The 23,023-nt window shown below is 40.1% G+C and overlaps 1 protein-coding gene across 3 annotated transcripts; it reads right to left on the bottom strand.

Annotated features, from left to right (window-relative positions):
* Positions 1-19,955: 19,955 nt before the first annotated feature.
* dbi (diazepam binding inhibitor (GABA receptor modulator, acyl-CoA binding protein)) lies at positions 19,956-22,745 on the bottom strand. 3 transcript variants are annotated; one of them, XM_078404424.1, is made up of 4 exons: positions 22,591-22,745; positions 21,663-21,780; positions 21,514-21,576; positions 19,956-20,250 (listed from the first exon to the last, which is right to left on the bottom strand). In XM_078404424.1, exons 1-4 carry the CDS (start codon positions 22,597-22,599, stop codon positions 20,174-20,176), a joined length of 267 nt encoding a protein of 88 aa, XP_078260550.1. In that variant the 5' UTR covers positions 22,600-22,745; the 3' UTR covers positions 19,956-20,173. The 3 variants fall into 3 exon arrangements, with proteins under 3 accessions (XP_078260550.1, XP_078260551.1, XP_078260552.1); XM_078404425.1 differs by lacking the exon at positions 22,591-22,745 and adding an exon at positions 22,527-22,575; XM_078404426.1 differs by lacking the exon at positions 22,591-22,745 and adding an exon at positions 22,332-22,456.
* Between the last annotated feature and the right edge of the window lie 278 nt (positions 22,746-23,023).

Here is a 23,023-nt window from a genome sequence, read left to right as displayed (position 1 = left end):
AAGTCAGGAACTTGACGAACTATAACTTCTAGGAATGATTGCATCTTTGGCAAAGCATTGTGTATCTTCCCACTCAATTGCTTTCATTTGGCACCATAAGCACCCAGTCTGTCCATCAGCAAAGTAGTCTGAAGTTTGACGAAGAGCCTGAAGAAGTAGTGAGTCTGAAACATTACCTGTCCATTCCCCCCACAGATGCTGCCTGACTTGTTGAGTTGTGTTTTGATCAAGATTCCAGCATTTACAGTTCCTTGTGTCAGCAAAGTAATCTGGCTGTACTGTATTTCATTCACAAAATATGCCCAAGTTACTCAACCAATCTTCTGCTCCAGCACTTCCCAATGTATAGCTTTTATCACCGGGAAACATAAGGGATGCATACCTATGGAAATGTCATTGTCTACAACTTTTCCCCCAAGTCACTGGCTATCCTGTTGTGCAAATATTTTGCTGTTCTTTCATTACACTGCTGTGTCTAAATCTTGGAAATTGTGCACAGCAACACTGTGAGAATTCCTACATCACGACTTTAGCAGTCAAGGATGCAAGCTCCTACTCAAGGCGAGGGCAATAAATTGGCTTCACCCAAGCATATCCATGAATTTTTTAAAAAGTTGCAGAGGCTAATTAAAACATTTTACAATGTATTTTTCACAAAGATAATATCTGGGATAAAATGATTGTCCTATCAAGAATAGCTAAAAAAAGTTGGACCTGTATTCTTTAGAGTTTAGAAAAATGAGTAGTGACCTTATAGAAACATCTAAGAGCCTAAGGGGTATGACAGAGTAGATGCTGAGAATTAATTACCAACAGAATCTTGGGCAAGGAGACATAGTTAGGGGCAAAGGGACAGTCATTAAAAACCAAGGTGCGTTAGAATTCCTTCTCTCAGAAGGTGGTAATCTCTGGAATTCTCTACTCTGTTAAGTTGTGGAGGCTAGATCATTGAAAGTATTTTTTAAAAGGTGGATAATTGTTTTTTTAAAGAGGTCAGGCGATGGGGAAACTGTAGAGACGAGGAAATGAGGCCTTGGGCAAGTCAGCCATGATTATTCTGAAGAAGGTTCTCGACCCGAAAGGTCACCCATTCCTTCCCTCCAGAGATGCTGCCTGTCTCGCTGAGTTGCACTGGCATTTGTGTCCATCTATTAAATGGCAGGGCAGGTATGAGGGGCCACGTGGCCTACTCCTGCTCCTATTTGCTTGTGTTCCTGTGCTTTCTTGTTTACATCTATTGTTCTATAGACTCCTCAGGCAGAATGACTGGTTGATTTGTTTTATTTCCCAATAAAAGAAGAATGTTGACAGATGAAATAAAATTTCATCCATCATGCAGCTGTTTTATATTAAGTGAAACTTGTGAAATGTCAGTCCAGAGATTCAGCTGGAAAAGCATTTGATGTGTCAAACCTTGTGATGATGATGTAGGACCGAGTTGCCAGAGGAAAAGCTAGACGTTGGGAAAGCCAATTTTCTGGAAAAAGAAGAAAACAATCTGGGTAATAAAATGAATGAGGTGTGAGAAACTGAGATTGTGGTCACATTTACTAAATCAGCTTGAAATGTCAGTAGGTAGATTGACTCCGAGCCCAGGTTTGAGATGCTAACAAATACCAAGGAGGATGACAGCAGGTTTTTTATTTTCATCTGAAGAAATACCAAGTTTTTATATCAGACAGTTTGAGAATCCGGCAACAGTCTTTGGCTCAGTGGGGGGGAGACAACGTGTTGTTGCCAGGGTTAAAATAAAACCTGACCAGTATTTCTGGATAACATCACTGCTTTCTTAAAGCTACCAACTCCTTTGCTAACTTTCAAGCTCGTTGTACCTGCTGGAAAGTTCACCATACAAATTCCTTCTTTTCCCACTGATCTCGTCTGTGATGGATTAACAAGATACAGCCAAAACCATGTATATTTCAACACTGCAGAAAAAGAGATAATTATTTTCCATGATTTTCCGAACAGCCCCGCAATGAATCCGTCGATGTTATACCTCAATTTTCAGATAGCAATGCATGAGGATTCTTTGATTTCCTCTCACATACAAAAGTTAATTGGCCACCGTCATTTGCCCTTTGTATGTGGGTGAGTGGTAGAATCCAAAGGCATTTGATGAGAATGTGGGAAGAATTAAAATATGGGATTAATACAAGATAACATAAATGGGTATATGATGGTCAGTGAGGGCAAAAAGGCATGCTGTATGTCTTTGTGACTTAAAGAAGCTGCACATAAAAGGCTAGTTAAAAAGAAATGTGGTTAATCGGTACAGACAGAAGTGAACTTTAAAAGAATAAAGAAAAATGGGCTATATTTGCACTCCACATTTTTGAAACTTCTCCAGATATTTGACAAGCTTGTTGCTTTACTTATCCATTCAATGTAAATCAGCTATCAATAAAGAAAGTAGTATACAAAATTACCTCCTGCAGTAAATGCAATCCCACTTCCTTCTCTGCTCCAACACCACTTGCAATAACCTTCCCCCCTTAATCCTCTCAGGACTTGGCTGATAATAACTGCTGGTGAGATTGGTGGTCAAAAACATGATTTACCCATGGGAAAGCTGCATGCTGAGATGGAACAGATAAGAAATTGATCCTTGGGTTTCAGGTTTCTTGTGTGTGCATTGCTGGATTTCCACCAAGTTATATCCAGTCTATGCCCCGGCGCTCAATGCCATTGCAACATTCCATTTCCTCACAGATAAACTGTTAGGTGCCATGTCAATGCAGGTGAAAGCACCAAAACCAATAATTAGAGTATGCCTTTATTTTAAGGAAAATCTCATGGAGCTTGAGCTTCAGTAATTAAGCCCCGCTGAGAGGTGAACGTAAAATAAACAATAGTAAAGGGATGTAGAAACAAAGAACTGCAGATGCTGGTTTATTAAAAAAAAAGCAGAGAGTGCTGGAGTAGGCAGCATCTCTGGTGAACATGGATAGGTGAGGTTTTGGGTTGGGGCCCTTCTTCAGACATCTCTGGAGAACATAAATAGGACAAGTTTGGTGCAGTCTTTTTGGGCCGAAGGGCCTGTTTTTGCACTGTATCTCTAAACTAAACTAAACTAAAATCAAGGGAAATAGATCTCCCAAGAAAAATAAACTCCCATTACTAATTTGTCAGGTGCACAAATCACTTTACAGCTGTAATCTGCGTAATGGAGCACAGAACGAAAAAAAAATCTTTTGTTTGTGATTTTAAACAGTTATGCAGTAATCACACTATTTTATTCTATCTCCCTAGATCATTTTTCTCTATAAGTTTATGATCCCATCAGCACCAAGAATTTAATGGTAAGATCATGACATTTACTGCTGCAGATTTGAAGTTATTAAACAACCATAACATGCGCATCACTGGGTCTGTAGAGTTTATGGTGATTGACAAATCCAGTCAATCAAGACTACTGCCTGAGGAATAGTTCTTTAAATAGGGAGAAGACAATTATTTTAGTCCTGGGACTTCCATTTCTCATGGTAGATAGGTATATGTTTTCTCAGGGGGAATTGCGTCCTAAAGCATTCTGTGTCAAGTTCTATGCAGTTCACAGATCGATTAAAAGTTTTATTATATATCTAGCCATATCTCTTTGGTATTGCTCCTGATTTATTATAACTATTCATTTTATTTTTGTGATTTTAACAAAATTAGATATAAAATACTGATGGAAAAAAATTAGTTATACATTTCTGATTTAAAAAAAAAAGTGGAACTCATTAGGGTGAGCCAGCAACTGTGGAGGAAAACAATTAGACAACGTTTTGGATCTGGACAAATCTTCACTCTGAAACATTGTCCATTTCTCTCCACAGTTATTGCCTGACCTGCTGAGGTCCTCCAGTCGTTTGATTTGTGCTCAAGATTCCAGCATCTGCAGTCTTTTATGTTAACGTTTCTGATTACCTGGCTCAAGTTTAGTGTTTAATGTGCACACAAAATGAAAATGGCATAACAAAATTGTGACAACTCACTATTTCATCTTTGGTGAGATTATATTGATGGATGCTAAAGATCTGGTATATCAACCAGGATTGTAATTGGATTGACCCAAATCTGATTTGACCAGATTGAAAGAAAGTACATGTCAGCTTGCACTTAAAGTTAAGTAGTCCTTCGCAACTTATAAATCTAAAAGTCCAGATTGAAAAGAGCTAGGTCTCAATTAACCATTATTTCGAGAACGAATTACATCATTCCCGCTTTTCAGCTCTCAGTGCCAACACTGGGATTAAATCAGGATTCTGATTCACATGGTGCTGATTCTTATGATTACAGAACAAATGAAGTACTGCTTGCCAAAAAACAAAGCCTTGTGTTATTAAATTGATTGGCAATGTTTAATTTTGTTCCAAACGTGTTTTGCAACAAACTGGCTCCTTTCATTACAAATCATTGAAAGTTTCCAAATGCAGATTGAAAACAGTTCCATGGACTTCAAGTATTTGGCCTGACCTTTTGAAGTGGATCTGCATAGCACACAAACACTAAATCAATCTATTTTGAATGTCAAAAATTGAAGATTTACAAGACTGATCTCTCAGAGCTCTCAACCTCTAAGTACAAATCTTTTAATAAACATCCCCACATATACAAAGTGCAAGCATGGCAACACTTCTTATTTCAGTGCTCAAAGTTTATTCATATCCTCTTGTACTGACATGGACAGCTCGCACACTGACCAGCATTTTGAAATGTTTGGTGTGATCACAGTGGAAAATATTACTTACCACGGTTATACATCATTGATAAAAGTCTGTTGTGGTTTCTTCATTTCCAACAATACAGTATTAAATTTTTTTGAATGTATATCTTCATGGAACAAAAATGAAAACACTCCACGAATTATGGAGCCAAAAGCGTACATCAACTGATACATCAGCATTTTATTTTCAGTGCAAACTTGATATCAGACTAAATATTTTGCTACTTAGCCTTCTGTTATGCCAAACCCAGTTTCAGAGCTCGTGTTGAGAATTCATTTAAAACACCCGAAATACGGAAATAATGTTTGATTCAGTAATTTTATGAGACAAACTGTACTTTATTAAATTAAAATTCATTTGAAAATGAAAAATGCATGTTTGAAAACTGCCAGCAGGTTATGTTCTTCCATAACAAATTGTTTCACGAGGCTGTGTGGTGCAGTCAGTTTTTATACTATTGCTTTGTAGATAAAGTATCTTCTTCATATGAAATACATACAGATTCACATGAAATAAAAATACATACATGTTGCAGCAGAAGATATGGTGTTTCCCTTTAAAAAAGAGTATACATACACAGTTTAACTATGTTGGTTTAGTTTCAAATGAAAAAAAATAACAGCTTTCAAGAGTGTTCAGTTGTTATATGCACGGTTAACAGAATAATTAAATATTTATTTGCTGTAGATGTCCAAGTACATTAAGGCAACGATACGATAAATAAATGTACAATAAATAATCCAGTAAATTATCAGTTACAATAAGTAACCAGGCCATTATAGAGCAAGCCAAAGTATGCAATTCAAGCGTGGTTCGGGTTATGCCATTCAAGAGCCTGATGGTTGATGGCAAAAGCTGTTCTTGAACCTGAAGGTAACAGACACTGATAAATGCCTTCCAAAAATCTATGTAGACAACATCCAATGCCCTACCTAGCTACAGTCCAGTCCTCCGGGGCCTCACTTGTGTCAAGAGAAGATGCAAAGAACTTCATCAAGGCTCCTGCAATCTTCTCTCTGCCTCTCTCAATAACCTGGTATAGGTTGCATCAGGTCTTGGGAATTTATCCATTTTATTGCTTTTCAAGAACCCCAACCCCAACTCCTTCTTCACTTCAAACTGTCCAAGCATATTAGTATTCTCCACACTGATTTCACTGTCTTCCATGTTCTTCGCCTTGGCGAATACAGATGCAAAGTACTTATTTAGTATCTTGCCTACTTCCTCTGAGTCCAAGCATAAATCCCCATCTTTAACCTTGAGCAGTTCTACCATATCTCTAGTTACCCTGTGATCTTTTAATTTAAGTATAAAAAGCCTTGGGATTTTCTTTAATTCAACTGGCCTATGAAATTTTGTGGCTTCTTCTGGTCCTTCTAATTACCCACTTTAGTTCTTTCCAGCTTGCTTTATACTTGAGCTGCTTGGTTTCACCTAGTAGGAGGTAGTGGTATGCAAGGGCAGCCACAGTTGCTGAATGTCTGTTAGATCCTCCAGTTTAGACTGAAAGTGTATCATTGGTTTCTTGATGATATTCCTGAGGTCATACCTGAACTTCGTATATGACTCTGTATCACTTGACATGAATGATTGAGATCTGATCCGCAACAGATTGTGGGACTACTTCACTGGTGGATGAAGGTAGAGATTCAGGAGAAAAACTATGATCAAAAGGGCAGCACAGTGGTGCAGTGGTAAAGCTGCTGCCTCATAGCACCGGTGACCCTTGTTCGATCCTACAGTTTCCACCCACATCCCAAAGCATGCAGATTTGTAGGTTATTTGGTTTCTGTAAAATTGCTCCCAATGTGTAGGATGCAAAAGTGAAATAACATAGAACAAGTAAGTGTATGAGGTGATTGATGTTCATGGTTCCATGCTATATCTCTAAACTCGAAAAACAGAAATTGACGTTTGACGCACAAACCTGCACTTCTTTGGGTTGTGAGAGGAAATCACGCAATCACAGAAAGAATGTACAAACTCCATACAGACAGCACCCACAGTCAGTATTGAACCTAGTTCCCTGGCATTGTAAGGCAGCAACTCCACCACTGCACAAATGTACTGCCCATCTAATTTTCAAGAAAGGATACCAGGCTAACCAAAATATCTGCAAAGGTGTTTCCCTGCTACTTACCATGGGGAAAGGCATTGCCAGGGTCCTTATTCCAATGGCTGAGGAGCTATTCCTGAATTGCAGCATAGATTCCGCCCATGCAGAGACATAGTGGCCATGACCTTCACTGTGCACTAACTTAAAAAAACTGCAATAAACAGCCATAGCTATCTTGACTCATTTATTGAAACATGAGGGGATTGGTTTTACATTACTATTTGCAAGATAAAATAACCTCTTCCAATCTGCCTCCATTGCAACACATTGTTTTGTACAATAAGGAATCAAGGTTAGATGGTGGAAACCATGGACCATTGATGATGAAATTCAACATCACCTTCAATACTCTAACTCAGGAAAATCATATTTGAAAATCAAAACTGCAGATCTGGCACAAATGTCATTGTCTACCAGGCAGCAGTTATTCCTCTCCCTTCTGAGGCCTGACCACCTACAACAGGCACCTCCACCAAATGGAAAGATACCAGCAATGTTACCTTCACAATATTTTTTACCACTTTGCTGGATCGCGAAAATTCCCACGCTTACCTGACCGTCAAACTGTTGCCTCCAATCTACCTGTCAAATGTCCTGACGGTAAATAAATTGGTTAAACACAAGCATTTTATGGTATTTTGAAATTACTTTACTTATTTTAATATTATGTGCTTTTAAATGCATCTGAGAACCTAATAAACCTGGGGATAGCATACGACAGCACCCACAATAAGCAACGATACCTGTCGACAAGCCAGCTGTCGCTGAGAAATTTCAAACCGGACGATTTCTCAGCGACGCGCTGAGATCCACTACGATTTTTGGAAGACTCCTCACGATCATGCCCGCGACACCCCGGCGAACTGTCGGCGACAGCCTAGTTGCTAGCAGTCGCCTTTAAATCGCCTAAGTGGATCAGGCCCTTTAGTCACCTATTATGCTCCCTATATACACACAACTGTACGGCTAAATTTGGCTCTAAATGCATCTACAAGTTTGCAGACAACACCACTGTAGTTAGCCTAATCACAAACAGTGGAGACAGAGTACAAGGAAATGGAGAACTTAGTAACATGATGAGAGGACAATAACCTCACCCTCAATGTCAGTGAGACAAAGGAACTGGTTATTGACTTCAGGATGCCAGTGGAGTATATGCCCCAATCAGCATGAATGGTGCAGAAATGAGAGTGATTGAGAGCTTCAAGTTCCTTGGAGTGAGTATTATCAATAAACTGTTGTTGACCAACCACATTGTGTGATACATCAGGAACAGCTTCTTTCCCTCTTTAATTAGGCTTCTGTATGGTCCTTTCATGGCCTATGGTAGCGTTTGATTCATTTCTATCCCACTGAGGACATTTGTTTATGGAATTGATGCGATACAATGCCCTGTAGTGGTGTGAACTATATTCTGCACTCAATATCTGCCCCTTTGCTCCATCTATTGTACTGAGTTTGACTTGATTGTATTATGTATGGTATATCTTATCTACAGGCGTTCAATAATGACTAGAGAACCACATATAGAAAACACAAGTCTTTCATAGTTTAAGCAATGACTAATCTGTGTTTATATCTTTGCATGCTCAGTATCTAGAAAACTGGATAAATAATTTATTCTAAGATGTTAGGCTATTTCGTTACTCACTGATAGAGATATCCCAAAAGTGAAAATCAAAATAGACAACTTTCATGCTTGAAACGCTTGACAGTAAACAACATCCAGTGTTCCATGGATAATTTGAAGACTCTGGAGATTCTACAAGTAGTCACATTAACACATGGAATAAAACAGTGTGGTGTTTCATTTAGGCAATGAACCATAACTTGCACCTATCACAAGTGAATCATCGGACTTTGAAACAGCTGCCCTAATGCAATCAGAAATGACAGCTTGTAAACAAGAGCCGTGCTTTAATATTTTGCAGCGTAATCACAGTTTTCCTAGATATATATATCATTACAATAAGTAATGTGCTACTTTGTCTGTACTATTGTTAGGCAGTTGCTTATAAATTTATAAAATCTCTGACTCATGCAAGGTAATGAACAAAAATATATTTCAATACCACTTTCCATCTGCATCTTAACCATGATTGGATTTGCAGAGGTCCTTTGTTCTGACATCTGAAAACATCGGACTCTTCTAATGCCAATAAACTACTTCGAGGGCCGCATATATTTATGGTAGACAAGATTGCTTCAAGAGTGAAAACTGGAAATCTTTCTAATTTACTTAATTTTATTATAAGCTTTTCTACAATTTTTTTTTTAATGATTTAATAGATAAAACAAAAAGAATCATTATTGGAAGCAAAAACCTTCAAGTGAATATGAGTACTCAAATACTCAAATACAATAATAATATTTGAATGCTTTTAAAAGTGTGGCTGAGAAGAGTGAAAGGGACTTGACTAAACTAAAATAGTTATCATAGTTTTCCACGTATGAGATCATGTCTCATGAATTTGATTGATTTTAATGAAGTAGTGACCAGAAGGTTGATTAGGGCAGGCTCGTGAACATAACTTATATGGACTTCAGCAAGGCCTTTGATAAGATGCTCTGGAAATTTAGATCACATGGGACCCAGCGAGAGCTAGGTAACTGAATACAGAATTTACTTCATGATCCGAGGCAGAGGTGATGGTGGAAGGTTGTTATTCTGACTGAAGGCCTGTGACTAGCGGTGTACCTTAGAGAATAGTACCAGGACCGTGGCTGTTTGTCATCTAAATCACCAATTTTGATGAGAAGTTACAAGACATGATTAGTAATTTCGCAGATTGCACTAAAATAGTTGGAATCATTGACAGTGGAGGTGGTTATCAAAAATTGGAGCAGGATCTTGATCAGCTGGCCAAATGGGCTGAGGAATGGCCAATGGAGTTCAATGCAGATAAGTGCAAAGTGTTGCATTTTGGGAGGTCAAACCAGGAAAGGACCTTCATCATAAGGAGTTGGGTCCCGGGGAGTTTTGTAGAATAGAGGGAGTAATAGTACAAGTACATCATTCCCTGAAAATAATGTCACAGGTAGATAAGGTGGTAAAGAAACATTTTAGCACATTGGCATTCATCAATCAGAGGGAATGGACTACAGAAGTTGACATGCTATTAGTTGTATAAGACATTGGAGAGGCCACACTTGGAGCATAATATCAGTTTTGGTCACCCTGCTGTCATTCGGCTGGAAAAGGTGCAGAGAAAATTTACAAAGATGTTGCGAGGACTCTAAAGCATAACTATAGGGTGACATTGGGTAGGCTAGGACCATATTCCTTGGATTGCAAGAGGCTGAGGGGTGAGCTTATAGCGGTGTATAAAATTATGAGTGAGATAGCGTAAATGCAGTCTTTTTCAAGGGGAGGGGGAATCGAGAAATAGAGCACGTAGGTAGGTTTAAGATGAGAGGAGAAAACATCCAACAGGAACCCATGGGACAACTTTTTCCATTCAGAGGGCTGTGGGTATGTAGAACAAGCTGCCTGGGGATGTGATGAGGCAGATATCATAACATTTAAAAGACATATGGACAGGTGCATGGATAGGAGGTTTGGAGGGATATGAGTAAAACGTGGATATATGGGATTAGCTAAATTGAGGTATTATAGTCGCTGTGGACGAGTTGCCTCAAAGGGACCTGTTTCTGTGCTGTATGGTTCTTATGATTATTTAGCTAGGTGATATGGAAAACATTATCTATTGCAACAACTGCCAGTAGTAGTTTCTGATTTGATGCTTCTTAATGTGAGAAAACAGTAGACACTTGTAAAAGATATACTATTGGTTGGCATTGTATATATGAAAGTTCAAAGTTATGAAATATGTTGCATCTGAAGATGCAAGATCTTGATGTAAAATAATAAGTCAGAATTGAAAAGTTCAAAGAAAATTATGTTGCAACAGTCCAAATAAAAGATACAGTAAAATTTGCCAATGCAATTTCTGCATAGCACCCTATATGTAATCATTGGTTGTTGGGTTGGAGTATAATTCTTTTGCAGATTCATGGTTTTGAAGAAGGCACATCATGCAGAATGTTACAAAAACATTTTAAAAAATGGGAATAAAAGGTCAAATTATGACCCAAGGCCTGCCAATGCAAGTTTACGAGAGCACAAGTTGATCCTTGCTTGTGTGCCTATTTGTGGCTGCTTTGTCGCATGAAATACATGGTTGCTGCTTGTGGTAGATTGTTGTCACGTTTGCACTTCAGCATCTTCACTACAAATGCTTTGAAACAGTAATGACACAAATCAACAATCTGTGCAAGTTGGGATTCTTTACTTGTAGGAAAATAACTGCAGATGCTGGTACAAATCACAAAATGCTGGAGTAACTCAGGTCAGGCAGCATCTAGGAGAGAGGGAATGGGTGACATTTTGGGTCGAGACCCTTTGATATATTGAAGAACAAGAACAGAGGAGGGCTGGAACAGCTACATTATCTGTCAGGAAGGTTTGAAAACTGACTGATGTTTGTATGACTGAACAGATGAAACTAAAACTCAATGAGATCAGTCTGAAGAAGGATCTCGACCCGAAATGTCACCCACTTCTTCTGCCCAAGGATGCTGCCTGTACCGCTGAGTTGCTCCAGCATTTTGTGTCTTAGATGAAACTCAAGAACAGTTTAAGAATTATTGATGATGTTAGGGTCCTTAATGTATGCTACAATGAGCATCTAATCTGATGCAATTATATCAATTGTGCATCACGACTACACTACTTGCCAAGTATCTTCACCGAAACAAATAGGGCCAATAAAGTGGTTGCAAAATTAGACTGTATTGGGTAGCCTGATGGGACTGAAGGCTGATAAAATCCCAGGGCCTGATGGGCTGCATCCCAGGGCACTCAAGGAGGTGGTTCAAGAAATCGTGTACGCATTGGTGATCATTTTCCAATGTTCAATAGATTCAGGATCAGTTCCTGTGGATTGGAGGGTAGGTAATGTTATCCCACTTTTCAAGAAAGAAGCGAGAGAGAAAACAGGGAAGTATAGACCAGTTAGCCCAACATTGGTGGTGGGGAAGTTGCTGGAGTCAATTATTAAAGAGGTAATAATGGTGCATTTGCATAGCGGTAAAAGGATGTCCAAGTCAGCATGGATTTATGAAGGGGAAATCCTGCTTGACTAATCTTCTGGAATTTTTTGAGGATGTGACAAGTAAAATGGATGAAGGAGAGCCAGTGGATGTAGTGTATCTAGACTTACAAAAGGCCTTTAATAAGGTCCACACGGGAGGTTGGTGAGCAAAATTAGTGCACATGGTATTGGGGATAGGGTATTGACATGGATAGAGAATTGGTTGGCAGACAGGAAACAAAGAGTAGGAATAAACGGGTCCTTTTCAGAATGGCAGGCAGTGGAGAGTGGAGTGCCACAAGGCTCGGTGGTGGGGCCGCAACTATTTACAATAAATATTAATGATTTGGATGATGGAATTAGAAGTAACACTGGCAAGTTAACAGATGATAAAGCTGGGTGGCAGTGTGAACTGTGAAGATGATGTTAGGAGGTTGCAGGGTGACTTGGACAGGTTGAGTGAGTGGGCAGATGCATGGCAGATGCAGTATAACGTAGATAAATGTGAGTTTATCCACTGATGGCAAAAATAAGGATGCAATTATCTCAATGGTGTCAGATTAGGTAATGGGGAAGTGCAACGAGACCTTGGTGCCCTTGTACACCAGTCACTGAAAGTAAGCGTGCAGGTACAGCAGGCAGTGAAGAAAGCTAATGGCATGTTATCATATATATACAGCCGGAAACAGGCCTTTTCGGCCCTCCAAGTCCGTGCCACCCAGCGATCCCCGTACATTAACACTATCCTACACCCACTAGGGACAATTTTTACATTTACCCAGCCAATTAACCTACATACCTGTACGTCTTTGGAGTGTGGGAGGAAACCGAAGATCTCGGAGAAAACCCACGCAGGTCACGGGGAGAACGTACAAACTCCTTACAGTGCAGCACCCGTAGTCAGGATCGAACCTGAGTCTCCGGCGCTGCATTCGCTGTAAAGAGGATTTGAGTACAGGAGCAAAGAGGTCCTTCTGCAGTTGTATGGGGCCCTGTTGAGACCACATCTGGAGGATTGTGTGCCGTTTTGATTTCCTAATTTGAGGAAGGACATTGAGGCAGTGCTATTGAGGCAGTGCTATTGAGGCAGTGCAGCGTATGTTCACAAGGTCAATCCCTGGGATGGAGGGACTGTCATATGAGGAAAGATTGGAAAGACTGGGCTTGTATTCTCTGGAGTTTAGAAGGATGAGAGGGGACAAGCTAGATGCAGGAAAAAATGTACCCAATGTTGGCAGAGTCCAGAACCAGGGGACACAGCCATTTAAAACTGAGGCGAGAACTGTAGGTCCCTTGAAGACAGAAACAGGGGAATTTATTATGGGGAACAAAGAAATGGCAGACGAGTTAAACCGTTACTTTGGATCTGTCTTCACTGAGGAAGATACACACAATCTCCCAAATGTTCTAGGGGCCGGAGAACCTAGGGTGATGGAGGAACTGAAGGAAATCCACATTAGGCAGGAAATGGTTTTGGGTAGACTGATGGGACTGAAGGCTGATAAATCCCCAGGGCCTGATGGTCTGCATCCCAGGGTACTTAAGGAGGTGGCTCTAGAAATAGTGGAAGCATTGGAGATCATTTTTCAATGTTCCATAGATTCAGGATCAGTTCCTGTGGATTGGAGGATAGCAAATGTTATCCCACTTTTTAAGAAAGGAGGGAGAGAGAAAACGGGTAATTATAGACCAGTTAGTCTGACATCAGTGGTGGGGAAGATGCTGGAGTCAATTATAAAAGACGAAATTTGCTGAGCATTTGGATAGCAGTAACGGGATCATTCCGAGTCAGCATGGATTTACGAAGGGGAAATCATGCTTGACAAATCTACTGGAATTTTTCGAGGATGTAACTAGGAAAATTGACAGGGGAGAGTCAGTGGATGTGGTGTACCTCGACTTTCAGAAAGCCTTCGACAAGGTCCCACATAGGAGATTAGTGGGCAAGATTAGGGCACATGGTATTGGGGGTAGGGTACTGACATGGATAGAAAATTGGTTGACAGACAGAAAGCAAAGAGTGGGGATAAATGGGTCCCTTTCGGAATGGGAGGCAGTGACCAGTGGGGTACCGCAAGGTTCGGTGCTGGGACCCCAGCTATTTACGATATACATTAATGACTTAGACGAAGGGATTAAAAGTACCATTAGCAAATTTGCAGATGATACTAAGCTGGGGGTAGTGTGAATTATGAGGAAGATGCAATAAGGCTGCAGGGTGACTTGGACAGGTTGTGTGAGTGGGCGGATACATGGCAGATGCAGTTTAATGTAGATAAGTGTGAGGTTATTCACTTTGGAAGTAAGAATAGAAAGGCAGATTATTATCTGAATGGTGTCAAGTTAGGAGGAGGGGGAGTTCAACGAGATCTGGGTGTCCTAGTGCATCAGTCAATGAAAGGAAGCATGCAGGTACAGCAGGCAGTGAAGAAAGCCAATGGAATGTTGGCCTTCGTAACAAGAGGAGTTGAGTATAGGAGCAAAGAGGTCATTCTACAGTTGTACCGGGCCCTGGTGAGACCCCACCTGGAGTACTGTGTGCAGTTTTGGTCTCCAAATTTGAGGAAGGATGTTCTTGCTATGGAGGGCGTGCAGCGTAGGTTCACTAGGTTAATTCCCGGAATGGCGGGACTGTCGTATGTTGAAAGGCTGGAGCGATTGGGCTTGTATACACTGGAATTTAGAAGGATGAGGGGGGATCTTATTGAAACATATAAGATAATTAGGGGATTGGACACATTAGAGGCAGGAAACATGTTCCCAATGTTGGGGGAGTCCAGAACAAGGGGCCACAGTTTAAGAATAAGGGGTAGGCCATTTAGAACGGAGATGAGGAAGAACTTTTTCAGTCAGAGAGTGGTGAAGGTGTGGAATTCTCTGCCTCAGAAGGCAGTGGAGGCCAGTTCGTTGGATGCTTTCAAGAGAGAGCTGGATAGAGCTCTTAAGGATAGCGGAGTGAGGGAGTATGGGGAGAAGGCAGGAAGGGGGTACTGATTGAGAGTGATCAGCCATGATCGCATTGAATGGCGGTGCTGGCTCGAAGGTCTGAATGGCCTACTCCTTCACCTATTGTCTATTGTCTATTGAGAAGAAACTTTTTCACCCAGAGAATTGTGAATTTGTGGAATTCTTTGCCACAGAAGGCATTGGAGGCCAATTCACTGGATGAATTTAAGAGAGTTAGATAGAGCTCTAGCGGAATCAAGGGATATGGGGAGAAGGCAGGCACAGGTTACTGATTGTAGACGATCAGCCATGATCAAAATGAATGGCGGTGCTGACTCGATGGGCCAAATGGCCTCGTCCTGCACCTATTTTCTATGTTTCTAAAATATGTGCAGAGGTGGACTGCTCTTGTCACCAGAATGCCCAAGAGAAAGTAACATTTCCAGCCAGATAGACTAAATGCGAGAGTAACTCAGTGGGTTAGGCAGCATCAGACTGCGGAAGGGTCCCAACCAAAAACATCACCTATCCATTTTCTCCAGACCAACAGTTACTCCAGCATTTTGTGTCTATCTTTGGTAGTTTATTTTATTACATTTCTAGCTTCAGCCTTGAATACAGATACAAACATCTGAAAGAACGTAAAAGCATGTGAGAGAGATCAAAAGAAAGCCTGACTGAATGATCTACATGAAAAGCACTCAGGAGTATTCAAAACGTTGGTTAAATATTTTTGAAAAATAATTATGCCAGCCATCAGATATAATAGTAAAGCATCAATCTCAGGAGATGTATGCGTATATGAAAAGCAATTAGTTTGGACAATTACAGGTAAAAACAAAATGCTGAAGGAACTCTTCAAGCCAGGTAGCACCTGTCGAGAGAAATGAACAGACATTATAGGGCGGAACTCTTCTTCGGACTGATGGAGCAGAGGGAAGAAAACTAATAAAGAGAAGTGAGGGGAAGGGGTGGGGCAAGAATTGGCACTTGATATATGGATTCAGGTGAAGGTGGATGAAAGGCAGATGGATGGAGATAGTAACAAAGGCTTGAGGTGAAATGGAGATCAAAGGGTGCGGATGTGGAATCAGATAATTAAATAAGGAGAGTGAAATGTAAATCTGGAAGAAAGGGTAATGATTGGAGGGAATGGGGCGAGAAAGAGGTTAGAGATGAGCAGATGGAGGAGGGGAAAGGAACCGAGGTGATGGGGCAGCAGGGGGTGGGTCAGGGAGAGCAGTGTGTGTGCACGGAGATTGGTGGGGTGTGGGGGGATAAGGTAGGTGGGAAGGCTGTGGGTGCTGTTTAACTGAAATGGGAGAATTCAACCAACAAGCCAACTACACCAAAATTTGGTGCTGTTCAGTTCACAGGAAAATTGTTGTTTTAGAAAACTAGAACTATTAAACATGCTGCAATAATCTAATGACACAGGCAGTTATGAAAATCCTTTCGTCTTCTAAATAGAAAAGTTTAGCGTTGTGATATAAATACATATTTGTATTTAACTTTGATCTATAAATTTCACTTTAAAAGATTTTTTTCCTTCAAAATTCCATTATCAATATTTTATAAATAGACAAGATTTCAAATGAGAAAAACACAATTCCACCAGCCAGTTTCCTTTCCACCTTCATTAGGTTTAGAGGGATATGGTTCAAATTCAGGCAAATGCAAACAGTCCAGATTGTCAACTTTGTCAGCATGAATCTTCACTCAATATACTTCCCTGACTGACACAGGAAGGTGTTTAGAATTGAGCATTAGCCATTAGTGGATGACTGGTAAAGAGCAGTTAATTATTAATCACAATGTTGCATGTCACTTGATAAGTTATTAACTAATCAATTGCCAAACAGCATTGCATTTTTCTGTGCATTTAATATAGCATTTATAATTTTCCTCAGTTCAGTGAAAAGTTTTATGCCAAATGATTCAAATTTTGGAAATACCAATTTTATTGCTTATTTGGAAAGGTTCTAAACAGTACGAAATACAGGTAAATGTTCACAACAGGTTTAGCCTTGTATATTAGTTGCTAACTACATGAGCTAAATGCCTCAAATGCCCAGAATCAGTTTAATTGGTTAATCATAGCTGCCATCCGAAAGGGCTCATCCTAGAAAATCCATGCAACATGAAAAATTTTGAATTTGTGTTATTTTAAGGCATATGATTACTTATGATTTCAGACAACGGTTAATGGAGTTTAATAGAGAAATGCGTGGTGTTGCATTTTGGAAAGTCTAACATGGGCCTACAAAGTGAATGGTAGGGCTCTGGGAAGCATTGTAGAACATAGTAATCTAGAAGTACAGGTACATAGTTCCCTAAAGGTGACGTCAAAAGGTAGTTGGGGTGGTCATAAAGGTTTTTAGCACATTGGCCCTTATCAGTTAGAGCATTGAGTATAGAAGTTGGGAGGTAATGTTGCAGTTATATAAGACGTTGATGAGACCGCATGTGGAGTATTATATTCAGTTCTCGGTACCATGTTATAGGAAATATGTTGTCAAGTTGGAAAGTGTGCAGGGATGTCCAAGGATGTTGCTAGGACTCAAGGGGCTGAACTATAGGGAGAGGTTGAAGAGGCCTGGATTCTATTCTCTGGAGCACAGGAGGATGCGGAGTGATCTTATCTAAAATCATGAGAGGAATAGATCGGGTAGACGCAGTCTCTTACTCAGTGTAGGGGAATTGAGAACTAGAGGGCATAGGTTTAGTGAAGGGGAAAGATTTTATAGGAATCCGAGGGGTAACTTTTTCACACAAAGGGTGGTGGGCATATGGAACGAGCAGCTGGAGGAGGTAGTTGAGGCAGGGACTATTGCATTATTTAAGAAGCAATTAGACAGATACATGGATAGGACAGATTTAGAGGGATAAGTGGCCAAACGTAGGTGTCAAGTCAAGTCAATTTTATTTGTATAGCATATTTAAAAACAACCCACGTGCAAAGTGCTGCACATCTGATTAGGAAAAAAAAAAAAGAAACATACAGTGGCGTGTCTACTGTAGATGAGACATGTTGGTCGGTGTGGGCAAATTGGATCGAATGGCCCGTTTTTCACACTGTACGACAATGATTTTTATAATTTCTCCAAGGACAAAAGTGCAGCAGATGCGAACCAGGTTTTACCTTCTCAAATCGACCTAAAGCAGCTAGCAAGTCAGCCAAAATGGCACAATGTAAGGAATCTGGAAAGGCTTTTAAGCAACATATATTATCTTCAAGGTTTCAAGGACAGTTAGTGTCACATGTACCAATTAAAGTACAGTGAAATTCAAATTACCATACAGCCATCCAACAAAAAAAAGCAACAAACCACACAATTACATAAAAGTTAACATAAACATCCACCACAGCAGATTCTTCCTCTTTATTCTCCCGTGGTCGGGCCAGTCGAACCATCCGCAGTCAGGACGATCGAAGCCCCCGGGTCGGGGCGATTAGTCAGAGGTTACGGGGAGGAGACAGGAGAATGGAGTTAGGAGGGTGAGATAGATCAGCCTTGATTGAATGGCAGAGTAGGCTTGATTGGCCTAATTCTACTCCTAATCCTTATGACCATATGGCAATATCAAACCACAAGGTTCCAGTTTGTATGCTGGAGAACCAACCTAAATCCATGCTTTCAATGCATCTTATTTTTACTAAAAACAAGATTTTTGGCCTATATAATAGAATGTGTTTTAATATTCTAACTGATCACATTATTGTAATTTAAATGCAGATAATCAATTAATATCTTACACTTGGGCCACAAATATACTAACATAGTTTGTCTGTTTTGGCTATTCCCAATTCATATAAATGATCCAAGAAACACTGGTAATGTCAGCTTTAAATGCTTGGGAAACAGATGTGTAACCAATTTCAATAGAATTTACATCCAAAACCTTTGCTCTAACTCTAGAAGGAAGTCGAATTTAGTTTCTATTTTACAAACAGTAACGGCCTGATTTTGCAGAACAACTTTTTGCAGTGGTAGAATGAAAACTAAAATGAAAATATGCAAACACTAGGTACAAGGAAAACACGTGCCAAATTAAACATAACGAATGAAAATGCCCATTAAAAGTGACACTTCATAATCAACCACAAAGCAGCTGAACACAAGTTTAAGAGAATGTGTAAGAAAATAACTGCAGATGCTGGTACAAATCGAAGGTGTTTATTCACAAAATGCTGGAGTAACTCAGGTCAGGCAGCATCTCAGGAGAGAAGGAATGGGTGACGTTTTGGGTCGAGGCCCTTCTTCAGTCTGAAGAAGGGTCTCAACCCAAAACGTCACCCATTCCTTCTCTCCTGAGATGCTGCCTGACTTGCTGAGTTACTCCAGCATTTTGTGAATAAACAAGTTTAAGAGAAAATTATTTATAAACTTCATTGAAGATATTATTTGGGGATCAAAAAAAAAAATCACAGACTACTCTGTATATTTCAGAAATACAAGCCTCTCTAAACTATTAGTGCAATACACGCATAAAAAAATCCTAAGGCAAATTAATGATTCTAGTCATTCTTCATGAATACCCCACACCTGTAATACATGAACTACTCAACAGTAGGATAATTTCCCCCTAATATTTCAAAGATTAGGCATAGATCTTAATCCTTTGTTCATAGAAGATGGATTAATTTTAAGCAACGTATATTATCTTTTCTCATGCAAAAATCTTCGTCACATGTATATGTTATAATTTCACTGTGTATAAGCTCCAGTATGTTTCACCTACAATTCCTCACTAATTTGCTTGATAACTGCTGGCTCAGATTTCCCCAGAGATGTTTAGCATTATCAAATTAACCTTTTGCAATCTAAAATTACATGACACATGTAATCTCTGCAAGGAACTAGAAAGGAGACAGTCTACTGCAAAATCAGTAGTCATGGTATAAGGAGAAACAAAAAAAAATCAGCATCAGTTACTCTTTCAAAAAGCTAGTGAAATTGCACGAAGTACATTGTACACTCTGAATTAGAAGGGAAAGCACTTTACTTGTTGTTAAGGCAACCCGATGAAGTTCAAATATTCATAATTGTGTGTGTTGTGATATGTCAGTCAAAACAAACAAATGAGTTCGTTTAAAATGTTTTATTTTAAGGTTTACTATAAATCCAGTTTTCTAGCTACAGTTTTAATCCCCATTAGTAAATATTATGAACAGCCATGTTACAATATAAAATTAATCATACCGCCATTAAAAGTTTCTCAACTCTACGCATGGCGTAGAAACAAATTAGTTCAATCAGTGCTTTTGTAAATAAAATTTATACTTAAAAAAAAATGTTCACATTCTATTCCATGCCCAATTTTCCTTTTAACTCTTGTACTTTTTCTATGTATTTCTTCATTGCTTCCTCTTTGCTTGTACCTATTAGAGGATAATCAAAGAATTAAGAAAGCTACCTTCTATATTTGTTGCACAAAGATTAGCATTACTTGGAAAAATTTCGTTCAATGCTCATTTAAAGTTGATTATAAAAGTAGAAAAGAAATGAAGCAGTTCAATTTAGTCTGAAACTCTATGCAAGAATTTCCATTGTCAGGAAATGAGAAACATATGTCCACTGCACATTAGATTCAATGCAATTCTGATTTCATCATGAACTTGGATACAAGTTTAAACTAAGAACACATGTTATAATTTGAGTGATAATCTCATGTATTTTACCCATTTAAAAAGGCAAAGACAGTATAAATTCCCCACAAGAATAGCCTAGAAAGTATCTATATACTAAAACTCTTGTTTGTTCCCGAAGCACAGTCAAAACGGTACACGATAGCACGACAATTTTAGGCCCACCTTACTCACCGTCGTCCCTTTGGTGCTAATGGAAGAAATTTAATTGAAACCGGTGTTATATTTTTAAAGTTATTCACATTTAAAAGTTTAAATCTATCTCCTAGGGAGGGAGGGGGGGAATAAGGGTGGTTGAGGGGGATGGAGTGGGGGAGAGGAGAAGGGGGTGGAGTGAGGGGGAGGGGGGGAAGGCAGGAGGGAGAAAGGAGGGGGTGGAAGGAGGCGGGAGGGAAGGGAGGAGGTGCTGCACCAATGCAGGAGAGGGTTGAGCCCAATGGGTCGACTTGGTCTAGTAAATACTAAAACAAAAATCTTAAAACCTGTTTACATATATGATGTACATTTATTTATATAGACAGATAGTTTTAAATATTACGTGAATTTGTGGAATTCTCTGCCAGAGGGCAGTGGAGGCCAAATCACTGGATGGATTTAAGAGAGTTAGATAGAGCTCTAGAGGCTAGTGGAATCAAGGGATATGGGGAGAAGGCAGGCACGGGTTATTGATTATGGATGATCAGCCATGATCACAATGAATGGCGCGGTGCTGGCTCAAAGGGCCGAATGACCTCCTCCTGCGCCTATTTTCTGTTTACAAACTACTCCTGAGAAATTGTAATTCCAATTTCCAGTTAGTGAAGCTAGGTTCAGAAAAATCTAAGAGGTTGGATACTGCAGATAGGACAGAAAACAGAAATTTGTGATTGGGAAAATTAGCATGCTTTATGCCTAATGCCGTAAGAACTTGATATGCAGCATTGATGCTGAATGTTCTATTAACAGTTCATTATATTATTTAATTAGGAGCCTTTTGTTTTGTTGTGCTATACTAACCTTTCTGTCCGTTCCATGCATCCCACTTGGCTTTTCCTTTCAAGTCCAATATGCCTGGGCGTGCTGGGAAAGCAAAAGATATTATCTAGAAGGTGAACAGCAATTAACATATAAACGGATATTGGTGCAGAATCTGATCGCCAACAAACCTGTATTCACATCCCCAACAACTGCCTGCTTGTAAAGGCTATAGATAATCAGCATGTCTTCATCAGATGGTTTAGTTTTGAGATGTTTGACATCTTCTGCTGCCTTTTCAAAATCCGCCTAAAACAGAAAGAACAAGACGTCAAATCCAAACCATTCTTGGGACATGATCAAAATTTTCAATCCTGCCCCAGATACTTGGATATGTGCACTCAATATGCTCCATAACACTGCACTTGATAAACATAGGGTCTCATAAAGCAAATAACACACCCTCCAGAGACATCTCTACAGACAAGCTCTTGATAATTAATTACATTTTTTCGTTTATTATAATGTACATAATTGTAGGCTCGACCTTCAATCTTTTGGTAAACATTTCTCTAGTGTAATTTCCTGAAGCAATGAACCTCGCAATGATCAATAATTTTTTGGCAGTCATTTTATAAAGATGACCCTTTTGGTCTCGCTTTTGCAAACCGGAAAGATACAAACATTACGAGGTCGTTTCAACAGTTTGGTCAAGATGTTTATAATGTTCATTCATTTTTGACCTGCACAGCAACCTCTGCAATCAAATACTTGTCTAGCTCCACCCTTTTCCCCCGGCAACAAAGGCGGACATTGGAAAATCCGCAATAAAACCAAGAGCTCTTTCCCAGGTACAGTACCCGAGTCAGCAAATCGGTAGTATTCGTCGCTCATGTTTGGAACAACTTCGAGCTCGGGTCCTGGCCGACACCGACCGCCCGGGACTTGGTATAGGGATCGGCAGAGTTGCAGCCCCGCGCCACTCCTCCCACCGATGCAACGCGCCTCGCAGACGGTTGATCGCCGCCAGCCAAACTTCAGCGGGACTTGCCCACCTCGGACATATGTTACTCCCAATTCAGATCGCCCATCCGAGTGATGTTGCACCGAGCACGTTACCTGAGACATTGTTGCAGCTGCACACACTCCACGAACTGTACCTTCCACTCACGTCCGCGATCCAAGGCGCATTCTGATTGGGAGAGGATAGGATGGCACGGCGCGGCTCCGCTCTCTCTGATTGGGTGGAAAGCTCACATTTTGATTGGGGAAAACTAGGGTGCGCTGCTCCCTTTGATTGGATGATAGCCCGTTGAGTTTTCTGGTTGGGGGAAGAGGACTCGCCGCTCCCTCTGAATGGGTGATGAGATCACGCCTTGATTGGGTGACAATGCGTCGCACTGTCTGATTGGGGAGGGTGGGAAAATCGGAGGCGCTCCGCTTTCTCTGATTGGTCGATGAGATCACCCTTTGATTGGATGATAACGCGCCATTCTCTCTCGGTACCAAAGAAAAGAGGGTGGCACTGGGCACACTAACATTCCCTGCACGG

The sequence above is a fragment of the Rhinoraja longicauda genome, chromosome 8 (genome assembly GCF_053455715.1).
Source record: "Rhinoraja longicauda isolate Sanriku21f chromosome 8, sRhiLon1.1, whole genome shotgun sequence".
NCBI classification, from domain to species: Eukaryota; Metazoa; Chordata; class Chondrichthyes; order Rajiformes; family Arhynchobatidae; genus Rhinoraja; species Rhinoraja longicauda.
The sequence above is the reverse complement of the archived record's forward strand: the minus strand, read 5'-3'. Positions and strand labels throughout refer to the sequence as shown.

Bases quoted from the DNA above. Each gene is read 5' to 3' on its own strand.
- dbi (XM_078404424.1), bottom strand. The intron at 21,577-21,662 runs GTTTGTTGGCGA...TTGCTTTCCCAG, and splicing joins TGTTGGGGATGTGAATACAG to CACGCCCAGGCATATTGGAC. The intron at 20,251-21,513 runs GTTAGTATAGCA...ATCCTCTAATAG, and splicing joins TGCATGGAACGGACAGAAAG to GTACAAGCAAAGAGGAAGCA.